Source organism: Camelina sativa, chromosome 13 (genome assembly GCF_030686135.1).
Source record: "Camelina sativa cultivar CO46 ecotype springtype chromosome 13, ASM3068613v1".
Lineage (NCBI taxonomy): Eukaryota > Viridiplantae > Streptophyta > Magnoliopsida > Brassicales > Brassicaceae > Camelina > Camelina sativa.
This window is the reverse complement of record NC_141892.1, coordinates 25,053,821-25,068,559: the sequence shown is the minus strand read 5'-3', so window position 1 is coordinate 25,068,559 and position 14,739 is coordinate 25,053,821. Positions and strand designations below refer to the sequence as shown.

The window sequence follows — 14,739 nt, the reverse complement described above, 5'->3', positions numbered from 1 at the left end:
TCTACTATATTCTGACGAGCTGAATTTATCGCTGGTTTAGTTTTAAAGATACTAATTTACAGAAATTTAGTGTTTTTTCAGTCGCTAACTTCCGTCGTCCCGATTGAGAAACGAACAGACCCATATTAGTATCAATCAGCGACTGTTCTTCACAGTAAGCGTTGTTGCTCGAAAATGCTAATACACAGTTTGAAATTCGTTGCTAGTGGCAACATCAATGAGACAATAATATAACTATGTAAGATCCTTGTCACTCTGATTACTGATTACGATAGCAACTAGTTAACACCAATAAGAACAACAATAAATAATTCTTGTCGCATCTATTGCCAAAAATTCCGAATTAAATACTCCCTCTGTTTCAGAAAGATAGATGTTTTAGAGAATTTTCTTTGTCTCTGAAAGATTGATTTTCTGAATATTTTTAATAAATTTTTGTTTTAGTCCTCTTGAAAGCTTGTATGGAGTAATTACTAATGTTGTAAAGCGTGTATGGAGTGTACTTTTGGACAAAGAAAATGAAACGACTAATATTATTCCAGTTTATTTAATTACGTAACTTTGGCTCCATCCTAATTTTTTTGTTTTTGAGTGAAATAATTGTGGCTCCAAGTTTGAAAATTTTAGTTACTCCAGTTTGGATGTTTAGGAGTTTAAAATTTTGTGATAAATGAGGAATATGAAAGGTTCACCTATATGGGTAGAAATGTTTGCATGCCTTTATTTTTTATTTTTTTGTTAATTTTTCACTTGAGAAGAAAGTGGGAAAGTAGGAATATGAAAGGTTCACGTATATGGATCTAAATGTTTGCATGCTTTTTTTCTTTTTTTGTTAATTTTTCACTTGAGAAGAAAGTAGAAAATTGGGAAAGTGGGAAAGTGAAAAAGTATTAGAAAAATAAATCATGAAATGGTTATAAGTAAAATAAAAAAAATCATCAGAAAATAAAAATAATCATATACATCTTCTGTCTTAATATGTGTGTAAAATCCTAAACATCTAGGTAAGAGAGAGTATGGATTTAGACCCATATCAATAAATACACGCTTCTATATGATTATAAAGATTGACACATTATTATTTAATTAATTACTCCAAATATTTCAATAAGGGCATATTATATACATGTACGTGGTTCGACAAAAAAAAAATATATATACATGTACGTGGATATGAAGTTGTGTAGTATCTCTATCACAATCAAAGAAGCTGGCTTTGAGAGGAAACATTCGTTAATCCCAAGAGGTTGCATTTTTCTCGTGGGGCCTTTGTCAATCCAATTATTTTTTGATATTGGACAAACAATAATAGTTACTTTTGTTTAAAGAAAATACCATAATGTTCATGTTAATCTCGTTGTATAATATACTATACGAATATCGAACGTAAACTAGAGAAAATTCAAAAGTTGTAAGAATTGGAAAATTGATAATAATCCCTAGAAAGTAGAAAGTAACCAAAAAGAAATGCTTTAATTTAGCTCTTTTGTCTTTTCTTTGTTCCCGATGGCAATAAAAAGTAATTCAAGAGCAACAAAATATAGGAAGTAATCAGATTCCAGTTTTGCCCTTTTATATAGTGTGATGGTGGTGGGCTCCTGAGAATCCCAGATCGTAAGCCTTCTGCAACGACGACGACGAGTCGTGATCATGATGAGATTCGGTATCGTACGCCGACACAGGAAACGCCACGCCACCTGCGTACCCCAGCATATCACCGGGTCTCACGCTAACGTGCACCCCGTGACCCGTGAGTCCAAGAAAGTCTCTGGTCAATCGGTCAGCTTTCTGCCACGTGGACGCTAGCTGGTCGTACTCAGACGACGTCATCATGACCCGGTCAACACCAACACCAAGAAGCTCGTTGACGTTCGTCAGATGTCGGTGATGATGACCGATCGACCGAGTCTGCCCTACTCCGCCGATAGCTGAGGAGCTGAGAGCCGTTGCTTTTTGGAGGAGAGCCGTCGCGGAGAGAGCTGCCGCCGAAGAAAGATCGGCGGTGGAGTGTGATGGTTCAACGCAAAGAGGTGACGTGAAGAGCAAGGGAGAAGATTTATTGACCATAAAGTGATGATGGTCTTGGAGGTTAGGGCTAGGGTTTGTGAGATTGGAGGAAGACGTTGAGATGATTCTTGCGCTTTCTTCTGCTAATGCATCACAAAACGCTCTATGCGTTATAAAACTGTCTTTCCTGTTAATCATATCACATACAACAACAAAAAATGATTAGATTTGTTTATCAAAAAAAGATTAAAAACCAAAAAAAAATTATCAAAATAAAAGAAAAGAATTCACGTATGTAAATGTACGTACGATCTTTGATAATGCAAGAAGCAAAGTAATTTTTAAGTGGACCACGGCACACAGAGAGAACAAATTTCAAAATTCCAAGAAAAGCCTTTGAAGTGTAATATAATGGACCAATCTAAATTACACATATCAAATCAAATCATAGATTACAAAATCTTTTTTTCATAACAAAAATAATCATTGAAAAAATCAAGATTCTTTTTCTGCATTATGATGATGAATGAGAAGATTCACCTGCAGGTTTTTTTTTAATTTATCTCTTTCAAATTTCAATAATGCAACACAAATTTTACATACAATAGAAAAAAAAAAGAGTCATTTTTTAATTGGAATAGCAAGGATTCATTTATTATACCTCAGAAATACATAAACATCAGCTCTAAAATAAATATACACTCGCATTAACTGGACAACATGTATACGTTTAGTATCTCAATCCATGAATTTTGCCACTGCATTTAATTGCACTAAAACTATATAGTCCATGGACAGACACTAGCAGATTTGTCAAAGAACATAACCAAAAGAAGACAACTGAAATCAGTCACACGAAAGCATTAAATTCATCTAAATTTATACAAACCACGAAAATTTATCGATTCACATGTGTCACATGGACTTTTATCTCTATATAGATAGACAATAATCTAGATTTGTCACAGAAACATCAGTAAAATATATCAAGAAAACAGTAACAAGGAACAAAAAAAGATCTTCACATAAGAGAACAAAAAGAAATAAACCAAAGTATTTACCAAGGACAAAAAAAGAAAAAGAAAAATAAACTTACCTCGAGAAAAGAGTGCCGCAGTCACATCTATACTCTCTTGTACCACAGATCTTAGTGTGAGCTTTCCAATCAGATTGAACGGCATAGAACTTTGAACACTTTTCACATTTCCATTTCTTTTCTCCATGTTTCCTCCAAAAGTGCTTCTTGATCCCTGTGAGATCACCAAGAGCCCTAGATGGATGATGATGAGCACAGTTTGTCTCTGGGCACACATAGACTTTCTTCTTTTGTTGTTCTTTGCTGCTCTTCTGCTTCAGCTTCCATGGAAGATTGTGGCCTCTCCTGTGAAGCTGTAGATTCTGATCTCTTTGAAACCCTTTGTTGCATATCTCACAAACGAATCTGTTCGTTGCAAGAAGTGTCTTTGGTGACAGTGCGATTACCTCTGCATCTGGATCTGCCAAAGAAACAAGTTAAACACATTCATGGTCAAAAAAAAAAAAAAGATGATTTTGTTACAAACCCTAGCTAATTATATAAAAAAGGAAGACTTTTTACAAAACCCATTTGAAAAGAAGTTCCCAGATTCTGCTAGCTAGTACTCAAAAATCCATATGAAAAAGTTAAGGTTCCAAGATTCTACCAGGAATAGTCTCCGGATTCAAATGGTTTTCAAGAATCGAAATGAAATAAAGTAAAAAAGATTATATTTTAATAATTACCAGGATTCCCAGGAAGGCCTCTTCTTTTCTTATTCTTGTGAGTCTCTGTGTGTGTACAAAGACTGGAAGTTACATTGTTGAAGCCACTGAAACCTTGGATAGTACTGAGAGTGTTACCAGAAGAAGCACTTGCTTCAGTAGACAAAGAGGTTAGTTTATAGGACAAGGAATGAGATGAAAACATGTCCATGGTTGGAAGAAGAAAACTCCAACCAAAGAAAAAACAAAAGTTGGAAGAAAACTATAAAAAGATCCAAACTTTGGTTTATTCTGATCTCTCAAAATAAGATGCAAGTACCTAGAGAGTAAGATGTGTCTATACAGAAAGACATCATTCTTTGGCTATATATGCAAGAAAACATAAAAATGCAATATTTTTAGTTTTCTTGAGTGTGTATGCACATGTATATTGTATGGTCTCAAAAGCAAAGAGGACGACCATGATGGATTATTCTCCAATGTCACTATCGTATACATATATGTGTGCGCTCACAATAAATGCAAAGACTGTTTGATTCCCATTTTTGTATTAGTTTTTCTATCTATGTGCAGATAAATACTACAGAGGAGAGAGTGTATGTTTGAAAGTGAGACTTTGACTTTATATTTTTAACTATTTTTTTTTTTTTTTTTTTTTTAATGTTGTTTTGGAGACGTTTCAAGTTCAAGTGTTCTGCATTACTGAGAAGAGTGATGATTATAGGACCAGACTATAAGCAATTACTTAAAATTGTCTACTGAAAAAAGAGAAGAGTAGACCCCAGAAAGAAAAGAAAAAAGCTAGCTATCAATTTGTGCAGTTAATGGGAAATATTGTGAGATGAGACTTAACAGGCCTAATTTCCTTAAATGGAAGTAATAATTACTTGTCCTATATTCAAAAACAAAAAAACTGCCTCTTTTCAATTTAGTGGGTTTTGTATAAAGGAAATTGCTTTTGTTTTGTTTTAGTTTGTAAGAGAATCTAAAACACAATTACTTAGCCAAACGTTGTTCTTATAAGAGAAGGATCAAATTTAGTAACAGAGCCATTGGATAATATTAGTACTGGAACAATCAAGTTCAGCGTGAATCGTACTAGACATTGCGATACATCTATATATACATTTTTTAAGTTTTGGGTTCTACCCTTTTAATTTTGATTATTTAAAATTTAGTCCCTACAAAATTGCACTAAAAGCAATAAGTAAAATATGGTAAATTGATAAAATCAATTTTTTTTATATAAACTAATTAATTCTACTTAAATTTCTTATTAATAGCGAATTTCTTTTCTATATATGTGTCCCAAAATAAAAAAATAGAAAAATCAATCATTAAACTGTGTACACTTGAAAAATAAACAATCAATTAAATTAAATAATTATATATCAAACAAAACAATAATAGTATTATTTTAAATGAATAAAAAAATATTATTCTGATTAATTATACATTATACAAACAGTTATAATTCATAATTTTAATGTTTTATCCTGATAAAATTATAATACTTTAAGAATAATTGTATCACCACTTAAATATAAAAAATATTAAAAAAATAAAAATATATAATTTTATTACTAAATTAAATACCGCTAAAAAATATTATATAAAAAAAAAATGTCGCGTTGTGTACCACGGGTTAAATTATAGTCTTGTATTAATTGTAATGGTTAAAAAAAACTCAAAGATTTGAATATGATGACAATTGAACTATAACATTATGCAATTATGGTAATACTAATTATTTAATGGAGTTAAGTATCGTAGGTGATATTGTTTGACTTATTGCCAAGAACATAAGTATACTTGTTCAATTGTGCTATTGAATTATTATGAATTGAGTGATGCTGTACTTTCTAGTTCTAAGGCTGCTACAGCTTTTATCTCCCTTTTTGATCCTCATAGTTTTTCTCATATATAAGATACCCAAAATTCTTAAAAAGGCACACGGATCTGAATGGAACTTATCATAAGCTATGAAATGAATCAATACAACCTTAAGGAGATATAAGGAAAAATTGAACATGTGAATGTGATTCTGCGCAAAAAGATAACATCTCTTCTCTATATATACATTTGGCTTTATTACTAATTAGTTGGACTAGGATAAATTTTTTTTTTTTTGGAAACAATATTCAACATCTTCCATATGCCTCCTAGCCGAACTTAAGGTTAAATCATTCAAAAAAAAAGGTTAAATCATTCACAAATATTTATGTTAAACAAATTGTAGGGAGGGGGGGGGGGGGATACACACACACAAAGGATATACAAATGATCAATATGCCCTAAAAGCATTTTGGCTTTGAATATCAGAATGGAATATATTACTTTGTTGAATTTTAGTTTCGGCTTCCTATGATTTTACTACTCTTGTGGATGACTTTGTGGCTTGTGCTATCTTACTCAGTTACTCTTCCTTTTATTTATTTATTTATTTTTTAATTTTATTTTACCTTTTTAAGTTTTGATTAATATTCTCACCTTTGAAAAGTGTTCATGCCCAAAAGAAAAGTACTTACCCCACCAACTAGAATTTTTCGCACTCTTTCATCCGTTCTTTAACTTTTTTTATCTCTTTAAATTTTATATAAAAATGTATATATATTCCTATCAAACACAAAAAGAACATTATGTTAAGTCGATTTAGTCCCTAGACGGCTAGACGTGTCTTGTACGTCCATTAGATTCATTGGTATAGGCGTGTATATTTTAGTAAGTTTACGCTTTAGGCCAAAAAAAACATATGACGACCATCATTAGACACGAGCGTAAACTACTAACCCATGCAACCACGAATATTCTTCTTTTATTTTCCAAAAAGGTTTTTATGAATTGTGAAATATTCTGAAATATATACGCTATACGAAGGAAATAAATATACATGAATATTCGAATTCATTTAACAAATAAAGTGGGAAAATGTATATTTTTTTAGTTAAAAAAAAAAAAAAAAAAAGGAAGAAATTAGCTCATTTGAGGACAAATAAAACTAGTCATCAGCTTGGGTTATTCTTTTTTTGACATATACGGATCGTCGCTTCTACGGTTTTGAATGATTTGGTAAAGTTCAGTTCACATTTTAGGCCCAGAGGAATTTTGAAGTTTACGTTGAATATAAAATCGATCTTAGGAAAACAACAACAAAAGAATAAAAGAGTGACAAGAGATTACAAGATTTTCCAACTATGATTCTTTTTAGTTTTACAAATTTTCACACTTTACTTTCCTCATCTCGAAGCTCTTTTGTGTATGGTTGCGTTTCAAGGTTCATGGCTATTAACACGGCTATGGAGTTCCAGCATCTCCTGATGGTTAGGGTCGACCGAGAGCGCTGCACGACAGTCCCGCAACGCACTTCCAACTTCCCCAATGTGCTCGTGGAAAGCCGCTCGTAAGTGCAGAAGATGAAGATCCGCTTTAAAGGCGATAGCTCGTGATAACTCCGCTATTGCCTCTCTCTCCTTCCGACTATCCATCAACACTATAAGTATCCGCAAAAGGAGAAGGAAAAAATTGAGTTTCAGGTTAAGCCAATTGTATTCTGAGAAGAAGAAGAGCAAAAGAGTTATAAGAAAAGAACAAACCTGCTGCGCGATATCGATAAGGATAAACCCGGAGAGGGTCTAACCGGGTGACCATTTCAAGATCAGATTTGGCAAGTTCACGATCACAATACTCGGATCTTTTCTCGTAGGCAGATGCATTGTTTTGAGCCTTTTCGATTAGTCTAGTCATTTCTTCGTAAGCTGCAGCTTTGTCGTTTCTAAGGAAATGGACGCGAGCTAGGCCTTGGTGTGCACGCGTGTGTCTCACCTTGAGTGCATTTATATAGCAATCCGCAGCTAAGTCTAGCTTCTCACAATCCACATAGACGCTCCCGAGATTGTTTAGAGCCTAAAACAAAACAACAAATGGCATTGTCATAGACTTAATCTGATTAAACCAAAACCAAAATTACTGTAACCAAACCCAATAAACCTGATTAAAAAATAGATCTAGTGATGGAGAACGACCGTACCTGACCTTTGCGCAACCTATCAGAGGGGCATTTAAGAGCATCTTCAAGCAGTGAAACAACAGTCGAAGAACTTGATAGATCGAGGCTAGATTCCGCTAAAGCATAAGCTTGGAGGAAATAAGCTTCGAATGATCTCTTTATTCTAATGGATTCCTTAGCCTTTTGAAGCCCTTCTTCGCAGTGACCCGTATCATACAAGATCCATCCTTCGTAAACCAGACGCTCGTGGTCACTCGAGGCATGCTCGCGTGCTAACTGTAAACTACGCATGGCTGCTTCCGGACAATTTAACCTGTTAAATCAAACGTATAAGAATGAGATGCTTGATTAACGATCATATTAGGACAAAACAGAGAATTCAAAACAATTTTACCTTAGGAGAAGCAAAGATTGTCTGAAGTAAAGAACACCTTTGCAAGCATCGGATTCAAGCATCTGATAGATCACGGAAAGAGAACCTATGTCATCAACATTAGACCATTTCTCATATAGCTGCATCCAACAATCTGCTGTTGTCCAATTCTCGACATGCTCATACACAAGCGTCCTGAGCTGCCTCCCAGCTACTTTCCCATCGAACATTCGATAGTCCGGACACAGGGTAAGAGCAGCCTGAATATCTCGAAGAGCTGCTTCATAGTCATCCATACCAAGATAAAGACAAAACCGGATTTCCAAACATTCTAATGCAAGTTTAAATCCCAGGATCCGATTGATTTCTTCAAGTGCAGCCTTTGCATTTTGATTCGACATTAGAGTCACAGCTCTATACATGTAAGGATATGTCAAAGTCGGGTCTAATTCGGTTGCCTTGTCAAGATCTTCCAATTTCTTATCACCCTCACAGTAGAAAGACCTTTCTTGATACATCCACCCAAGAGGTGGTGAAACAGAGGAGATAACAGAGCTTAGCTTCTCGTAAGCCCAAAGCCGATGCCCTTGGATGGATCCTAGTCTTGCTAAACCAGTAGCTGAATACACATGGCCTAAATTAAAAGCGGTTTCAAAAGCTTCTTCAGCCTCACGGTATTCTTTCCTCAACAACCTCGTACACCCTAACCGATGAAACCCCAATACTTGCTGTCGGTCATTTTCTGCAAAGTCAACTAATTTCTCCAAGAAACCCAATGTTCTGTCAGACCGAGGATCTATACACATCGAGACTTCACTTAAAAAAGAGTATAAGGAGAATGAAGCTTTTCCTGCCATGGTTGAGACTTGAGATCTATTAACCCGAGTCAAAACCTCGACAACACGCTCATCGGTCAAACTATTTGGCATCTCATAAAGAAAAACTTGCAGACACGATGCAGCAAGGATTGGGGAGTTCTCTTCAAGTGCAAAGTCCATAAGCTCAATGGCACATTCAATAGAAGAAATCAGAGATGCCAATTCTCTATCGCATGCATCTCTGAGTTGCTCGCAGCAAAACTTGTTTGCGAATACTAAGACTTCCAAAAGAAGGTTCTTGGTAACTCCGAGTAATACACCAACAACGCTGAAATCTCTAACAACCCGCATAGCTGATGAGGATACATGATTTTCTGACATATCTATCTCATCAAGAAGTGATTCCGTGAAGCTACCATAAAGCATTGCGTTAAATGGAGCCGAAAGACTCGCAATTTTTCGCCTTAGGCAAGGTATTTTCTCTTCTCCAATCTTAAACACAACATTTTTAGATACACTGCGGTTCGTCTTCACAGACGCTGTCTCAGGGGAAGAAGAAGCAGTAATAGGTGGGAAATAGGATGCAATATCCAGCGGCAGAAACTCTTCAGAATATTTACCACAAGAGGAAAGCAAATCGGTGATAACCTCTTCTCCTTGTTTCTCATACCTCAACCAAGACCCAAACACAACTTTCTCATGGACTGTTGTAGCTTCTTGCCAAGCTGATTGAAGACTTCTCCGTCTAAGTTTGGTCTCTCCAAGACCTCTAAACACTTGATACTGCAATAAATACAGAACCGATCTCTCCTGCAACGGGCAAGTCTCGAGCTCTTCGTGAATCTGAGCTAGAACTTCTACGTAGTTGAGAGGTTTATAATGCGGCAGTATCTGCGGCTCAGGAACTTTGATAAATGATTCTCTGCACAGTGGACTACAAAAAGAACAAAGATTTAGTCTATATCCAAAGCGTCTCAAGCTCAATATAACAAATTAGAACAAGCAGAAAAGAGAAAAGAATAAAAAACGTACGTAGATGAAGAAGCAGAGGAAGATAGTTTCCCTCTCTCAACTTGAAGCCATGACTGTGGATTCAAGGAATCGAGCTGTGACTCTTTACAAGAATCAGATGGGTAAAAAGTCCTCATCTGACATAACAGATGAAACAAATCCCAGATCTCCAGGATAGCCACAGAGGGTAATCAACACGCTATTTTTTTCTTGTCAATTTCACACTGCACTACCCAGCCCAGAAACCTAAGTAAAGATGGGTTACTTAATGGGAACCCTATACAACAACAACAAAAATCTCAACTTTTTGTATTTATGAGATCTTCCAAACACCTAAAGCTAAAGCATTTCTCTATGAAACCACTTACTTATGTGCAGTCAGATAGAAGAACAAATCCTAAATATTTGAATGAGAACCACAAAGCTCATTCGAAATCGCCATAGAACTGATACCCATTAAAGAAATTAAGAGAATAAAATCACCAAAATCAGCGCTTTCCCAAGAAAACCCTAATAATCTACAACTAGCAGTGGTAGCATAATCTAGTACTTCAATGAAAATTAAGCAAAACCCAGAAAAAAAATCAAAGGGAATCTAACAAATCTAGGATGCCATCAAAAAATACAAATCTGTTTAACAAACGAGATGTGAAGAGAGTGAGATAGTGTACAAATCTAGGGGATGCCTTAGACACCACAAGTGTTATTGCGAGAGCTTCTCTGCAATTTGAAGGGAAGAACCCTAGAGACAGAGAGATAACTGGGGACAAGTTCAAGTTTGAACAAAAGTGAATCGAAGTGAGAGAGAGAGAGATGGAGAGAGTGGGAAATGTTTTCCAAATTGACACTTTTGTATGTAAATTCTCTGAGCTCTCTGTTTTGTTTCATTGGTAAAAGGGAAAGTTTTCTCTTCTTTTCAATTGTTTTTTCTCATCCTCTCTCGTTTTTTTTTTTTTATTGAAGATCTCCACACAAACAGTAACCACCACTATCGATTTCTTCGGCCACTCTTAAGAGATGGTGGTGAATTGTATAATTATTATTATTTGTACATTCTTAAGCTAATGTATAATGATCGAGCATATGTTTGGAGTTTGGACAGCCTTTTTTATGTCTTAACTACATTTAATAAAAAGTCTAATCCTATGATTAGTTTATCTAATCTGAAAATCTTTTTAAAAAACAACATAAGTTATTTTTTATTAAATGAGTTAAAATAATAAAATGTATTCCCTGTATTTCAACTTCTTTTCGATGTAAAATTTTTTTGTTTCATTTTATTTGATGTTTTCAACTTTTAATTTATTTATTTATAAATGGTATTTTTATTTTTATATTGGTGGAATTTTTTTTAGTTATATAAAAGTATAATGTTTTAAATTAGTAAAAATACAAAATAATGAATTATTAATCTATGTGCCAAAACTTTTAACTTCAGATAAATTGAAACAGAGAGTATGTATGTATGTATGTATACATACAAAAACTATTGTGAAATGCAAACTAAGAAAGTCAAAACAGAAAATTTAGTCGTTTAATGACACACTTATTAAAAGTTTGACAAGAACATTAAACACTTTCGCTTTGGACATCAAAAAGAAGAAAAACAGAACCATCCTTGTCATGGTAAATGCGTAATCTCTCCGGTGGTCACGTGTCATCTCCACCTTAGCCCTAAGAGCCTTCATGAACTTTCTTCTTCTTCCTCTACCCACACAACCGCTTTTTCTCAGGCAAAAAAAATCCAAACTTTCTCGCTTTTTTTTCTCGTTTTGCTCATATATATCACAGCAGAGACTCGCAAGCAAAGTTTACCGATTCAACTTCCGTATCTCTTGATCGTGATACAGTTATCAAAAGGGTTCGAATTTACCTAATTGACTCGGAATCGTGATGTATCAGTGGAACGTACCGTACCGGAAAGATGACGTGGAAGCAGGCGGCAGCTCAAGGGCTTTATACCCAACGATGCTTGAGAACCCTGATCTCCGGTGGGGTTTTATACGCAAGGTTTACTCTATCATCGCCTTTCAGCTTCTCGCCACCGTCGCCGTCGCAGCTACTGTGGTCACCGTCCGTCCAATCGCTCTGTTCTTTGCAACCACCGGCCTTGGATTAGCTCTCTACATAGTCCTCATCATCACTCCCTTCATAGGTACAAAAACTTCATCACACAGCTAATTTTAGGAATCAAAGTTTCAATTTTTTTCGAATTTTGTTTGATTGTTATCTAATTTGTGCTTCTCCCTCTGGTTTTACAGTGTTGTGTCCGTTGTACTATTACCACCAGAAGCATCCGGTGAATTACTTGCTATTGGGGGTTTTCACTTTGGCTCTGGCTTTTGTAGTTGGATTGACTTGTGCTTTCACCAATGGTAAGACTTCATCAAACCACTTTGGTAATAGATTTGATGGATTGAGATTTTGATTCTTGATTGATTCTGGTTTTGACATCTCTTGATGCTTTTGTGGTTTCCATTGTGTGTGTATGTTTATGACTTAACTCTGTGTTGGACACAGGGAAAGTGATTCTTGAGTCAGCGATCTTGACAACGGTTGTGGTGCTTTCTCTCACCTTATACACCTTTTGGGCAGCTAGGAAAGGATATGACTTTAATTTCCTCGGACCATTCTTGTTCGGCGCTCTCATCGTGCTTATTGTCTTCGCCATTATACAAGTAACACCGTTTATGCCAAATTCACAACATGCAATAGAGAGAACAAGAGCTTATCCTCAGGAATTTAGTAGGATTTGTTTTTAGGCTGAGAAGTTAGAAACTTGATTTCACATTAGACATTATCAGAGGATTAGAATTCTGAGTTTTAAGCCCATTTAATGGAAGTTAGATACTTGATTTCACTATAGGCATTGCAGAGAATGAGAAGCTTTGCTTTTAACTTGTGCTATGTGGTATTCTTCGTAGCATTTTTTTACACTAAGAAGTTAGAAACTTGATTCTCACTCTAGGCATTACAGAGAATAAGAGCTTTAAACCTATTGAAATGTCGTACTTTTGGTAGCATTCTTTTGGCTAGAAGTTAAAAACTTGATGTATCACTATATTCTATATGCATTCCGTAGAATGAGTGATTTTATCTATGATTTGTGATTCTAATGAAATAAGAAATTTAATTAGCCTATTGGATATGGTAGTTTTTGTAGCATTCTTTTTAGACTTGGAAGCTTGAAACTTGATTTCACAGAGCAATAGATGAGAGTATAGCTTTGGATTGTATAACCAGGTTTTCATATTTTGATCTGTATTGTTGTGCAGATCGTGTTCCCATTAGGGCGGATATCGGTGATGATCTACGGTTGTTTGGCATCGATAATATTCTGCGGATACATAGTCTATGATACTGACAATCTGATCAAACGCTACACATATGATGAGTACATTTGGGCGGCGGTTTCACTCTACCTAGACATCATCAACCTCTTCTTGTCTCTTCTTACTGTATTTAGAGTCTTACAGAGATGATAATTATGAGGATGTGGTATTTAGCTTCGTTGTCTCTAAAAAATGTTTATAATACGATAATAAATTTGTATGTTTTCGTTGTTACAGTTCACATGTTCATGTGATTTGATTGATTATAGTGGGAACACAAATACTGTGGATACATGATTATAGCGAAAATGCGAAAGTATGTTTTAGTCACGAGGCAAGAACAAGTGTAAGCCTTGGTTTTTCTCATAAGAAAAAAAATGGGATAATTGAACTTTTTATTTAAAAATATATTTAAATTAGAGATAGGCCGACTTTGTTACTTAAATATAAGGGAATAATGGACTATTATGTTTAGATTATTTAGGGTTATAAAATAAGTAAGAATTAAGTCAATTAGAGGGTTGAGGTTTAAAATTTATGGTTTAATTTGTAGAGTTAAGTTAGGATTTAGGTTAAAACTTGGGGTTTAAATTTAGACTACTTTGTTAATTTTGATAACTAAAACTATTTTTGATTATAAAAAAAAAAAAAAAAGAAGGCAAAACATGGGAAGCCTCGAGGTGTGTGTTGAAGAAATCGAATGTTTATAATTGTGAAATGCTCCAAATGCAAATCGACAAAACAATAATGGTAACGAGAGTGATCGATCCAAATTGGGAAGTCTTGTAATAAGTTGTAACAGCTCACGTTGCTGTTTCATTATAATAATTCATGTCTCTTGATTGTTTAGTTTTCGCATAAGTGTCTCTTTAGATGCTTCCTTTGTCGAAATTTTAGTGGATTTCGTAGAATTTGTGGTCGCAAGCAAAAGTAACCATGATACATTACGGTCAAATGTTTGTGTAATCAATAAGCCGAGAGCATGATGGGTGGCAAAGTGATCTCTAGCGTGGGTTCGACCCATATTATTTACTATGATGAAGTCTAAAATGAAAAAGGGCTTATAGGCCAAAACTAAAAGGAAAAAGAACATACAGATAATGGTCCATATTTTTACGATCAAGATAACAAAACTAATGAATTAAAATGTTAGTTCGATTTGTTGAGTTTGTGGCCACAATGTAAATATGATGGTACATTACGGTGAAACGTATGTATAACCAATACATAATTATGTGAACAAGAACGACAACAACAATAAAAACTCCAAAAAGTCCCTTGCAGCGCAATGCAAATATGATGATACGTGACGGTGAAATATTTGTGGAATTTGTTGCCACACACAATGTATGATGATATATTACGGCGAAATGTATATGCCACCAATACATAACGATGGTCCGTACTTGCTCGATCAAAATAACAAAACCAATGAAATTACAAGCATTTTTT

General features: G+C 34.9%; 3 protein-coding genes across 3 annotated transcripts; 1 reads left to right on the top strand and 2 right to left on the bottom strand.

Moving 5' to 3' along the window:
* Positions 1-1,454: 1,454 nt before the first annotated feature.
* Positions 1,455-4,213, bottom strand: LOC104737496 (protein indeterminate-domain 12-like). The gene is made up of 3 exons (XM_010457696.3): positions 3,769-4,213; positions 3,104-3,503; positions 1,455-2,194 (listed from the first exon to the last, which is right to left on the bottom strand). The coding sequence occupies exons 1-3, from the start codon at positions 3,956-3,958 to the stop codon at positions 1,573-1,575; spliced, it is 1,212 nt and encodes a 403-aa protein (XP_010455998.1). The 5' UTR covers positions 3,959-4,213; the 3' UTR covers positions 1,455-1,572.
* Positions 4,214-6,850: 2,637 nt separating this feature from the next.
* Positions 6,851-11,032, bottom strand: LOC104737495 (ETO1-like protein 1). The gene is made up of 5 exons (XM_087481516.1): positions 9,977-11,032; positions 8,148-9,878; positions 7,775-8,066; positions 7,341-7,650; positions 6,851-7,237 (listed from the first exon to the last, which is right to left on the bottom strand). The coding sequence occupies exons 1-5, from the start codon at positions 10,090-10,092 to the stop codon at positions 7,017-7,019; spliced, it is 2,670 nt and encodes an 889-aa protein (XP_087337642.1). The 5' UTR covers positions 10,093-11,032; the 3' UTR covers positions 6,851-7,016.
* Positions 11,033-11,499: 467 nt separating this feature from the next.
* Positions 11,500-13,579, top strand: LOC104737494 (protein LIFEGUARD 3). Its single transcript, XM_010457694.3, has 4 exons — positions 11,500-12,110; positions 12,217-12,330; positions 12,476-12,633; positions 13,231-13,579. The coding sequence occupies exons 1-4, from the start codon at positions 11,849-11,851 to the stop codon at positions 13,435-13,437; spliced, it is 741 nt and encodes a 246-aa protein (XP_010455996.1). The 5' UTR covers positions 11,500-11,848; the 3' UTR covers positions 13,438-13,579.
* The last annotated feature ends 1,160 nt before the right edge of the window (positions 13,580-14,739 follow it).

Excerpts from the sequence above, each read along its gene's own strand:
- LOC104737496 (XM_010457696.3), bottom strand. The coding sequence starts at position 3,958 with ATGGACATGTTTTCATCTCATTCCTTGTCCTATAAACTAACCTCTTTG. Across the intron at positions 3,504-3,768 it reads AGGCCTTCCTGGGAATCCTG|ATCCAGATGCAGAGGTAATC; the intron begins GTAATTATTAAA and ends TTTCTTTGGCAG. Across the intron at positions 2,195-3,103 it reads TGCGGCACTCTTTTCTCGAG|GAAAGACAGTTTTATAACGC; the intron begins GTAAGTTTATTT and ends TATGATTAACAG.
- LOC104737495 (XM_087481516.1), bottom strand. The coding sequence starts at position 10,092 with ATGAGGACTTTTTACCCATCTGATTCTTGTAAAGAGTCACAGCTCGAT. Across the intron at positions 8,067-8,147 it reads CAATCTTTGCTTCTCCTAAG|GTTAAATTGTCCGGAAGCAG; the intron begins GTAAAATTGTTT and ends TTGATTTAACAG. Across the intron at positions 7,651-7,774 it reads ATAGGTTGCGCAAAGGTCAG|GCTCTAAACAATCTCGGGAG; the intron begins GTACGGTCGTTC and ends GTTTTGTTTTAG.
- LOC104737494 (XM_010457694.3), top strand. The coding sequence starts at position 11,849 with ATGTATCAGTGGAACGTACCGTACCGGAAAGATGACGTGGAAGCAGGC. Across the intron at positions 12,111-12,216 it reads CATCATCACTCCCTTCATAG|TGTTGTGTCCGTTGTACTAT; the intron begins GTACAAAAACTT and ends CTGGTTTTACAG. Across the intron at positions 12,634-13,230 it reads TTGTCTTCGCCATTATACAA|ATCGTGTTCCCATTAGGGCG; the intron begins GTAACACCGTTT and ends ATTGTTGTGCAG.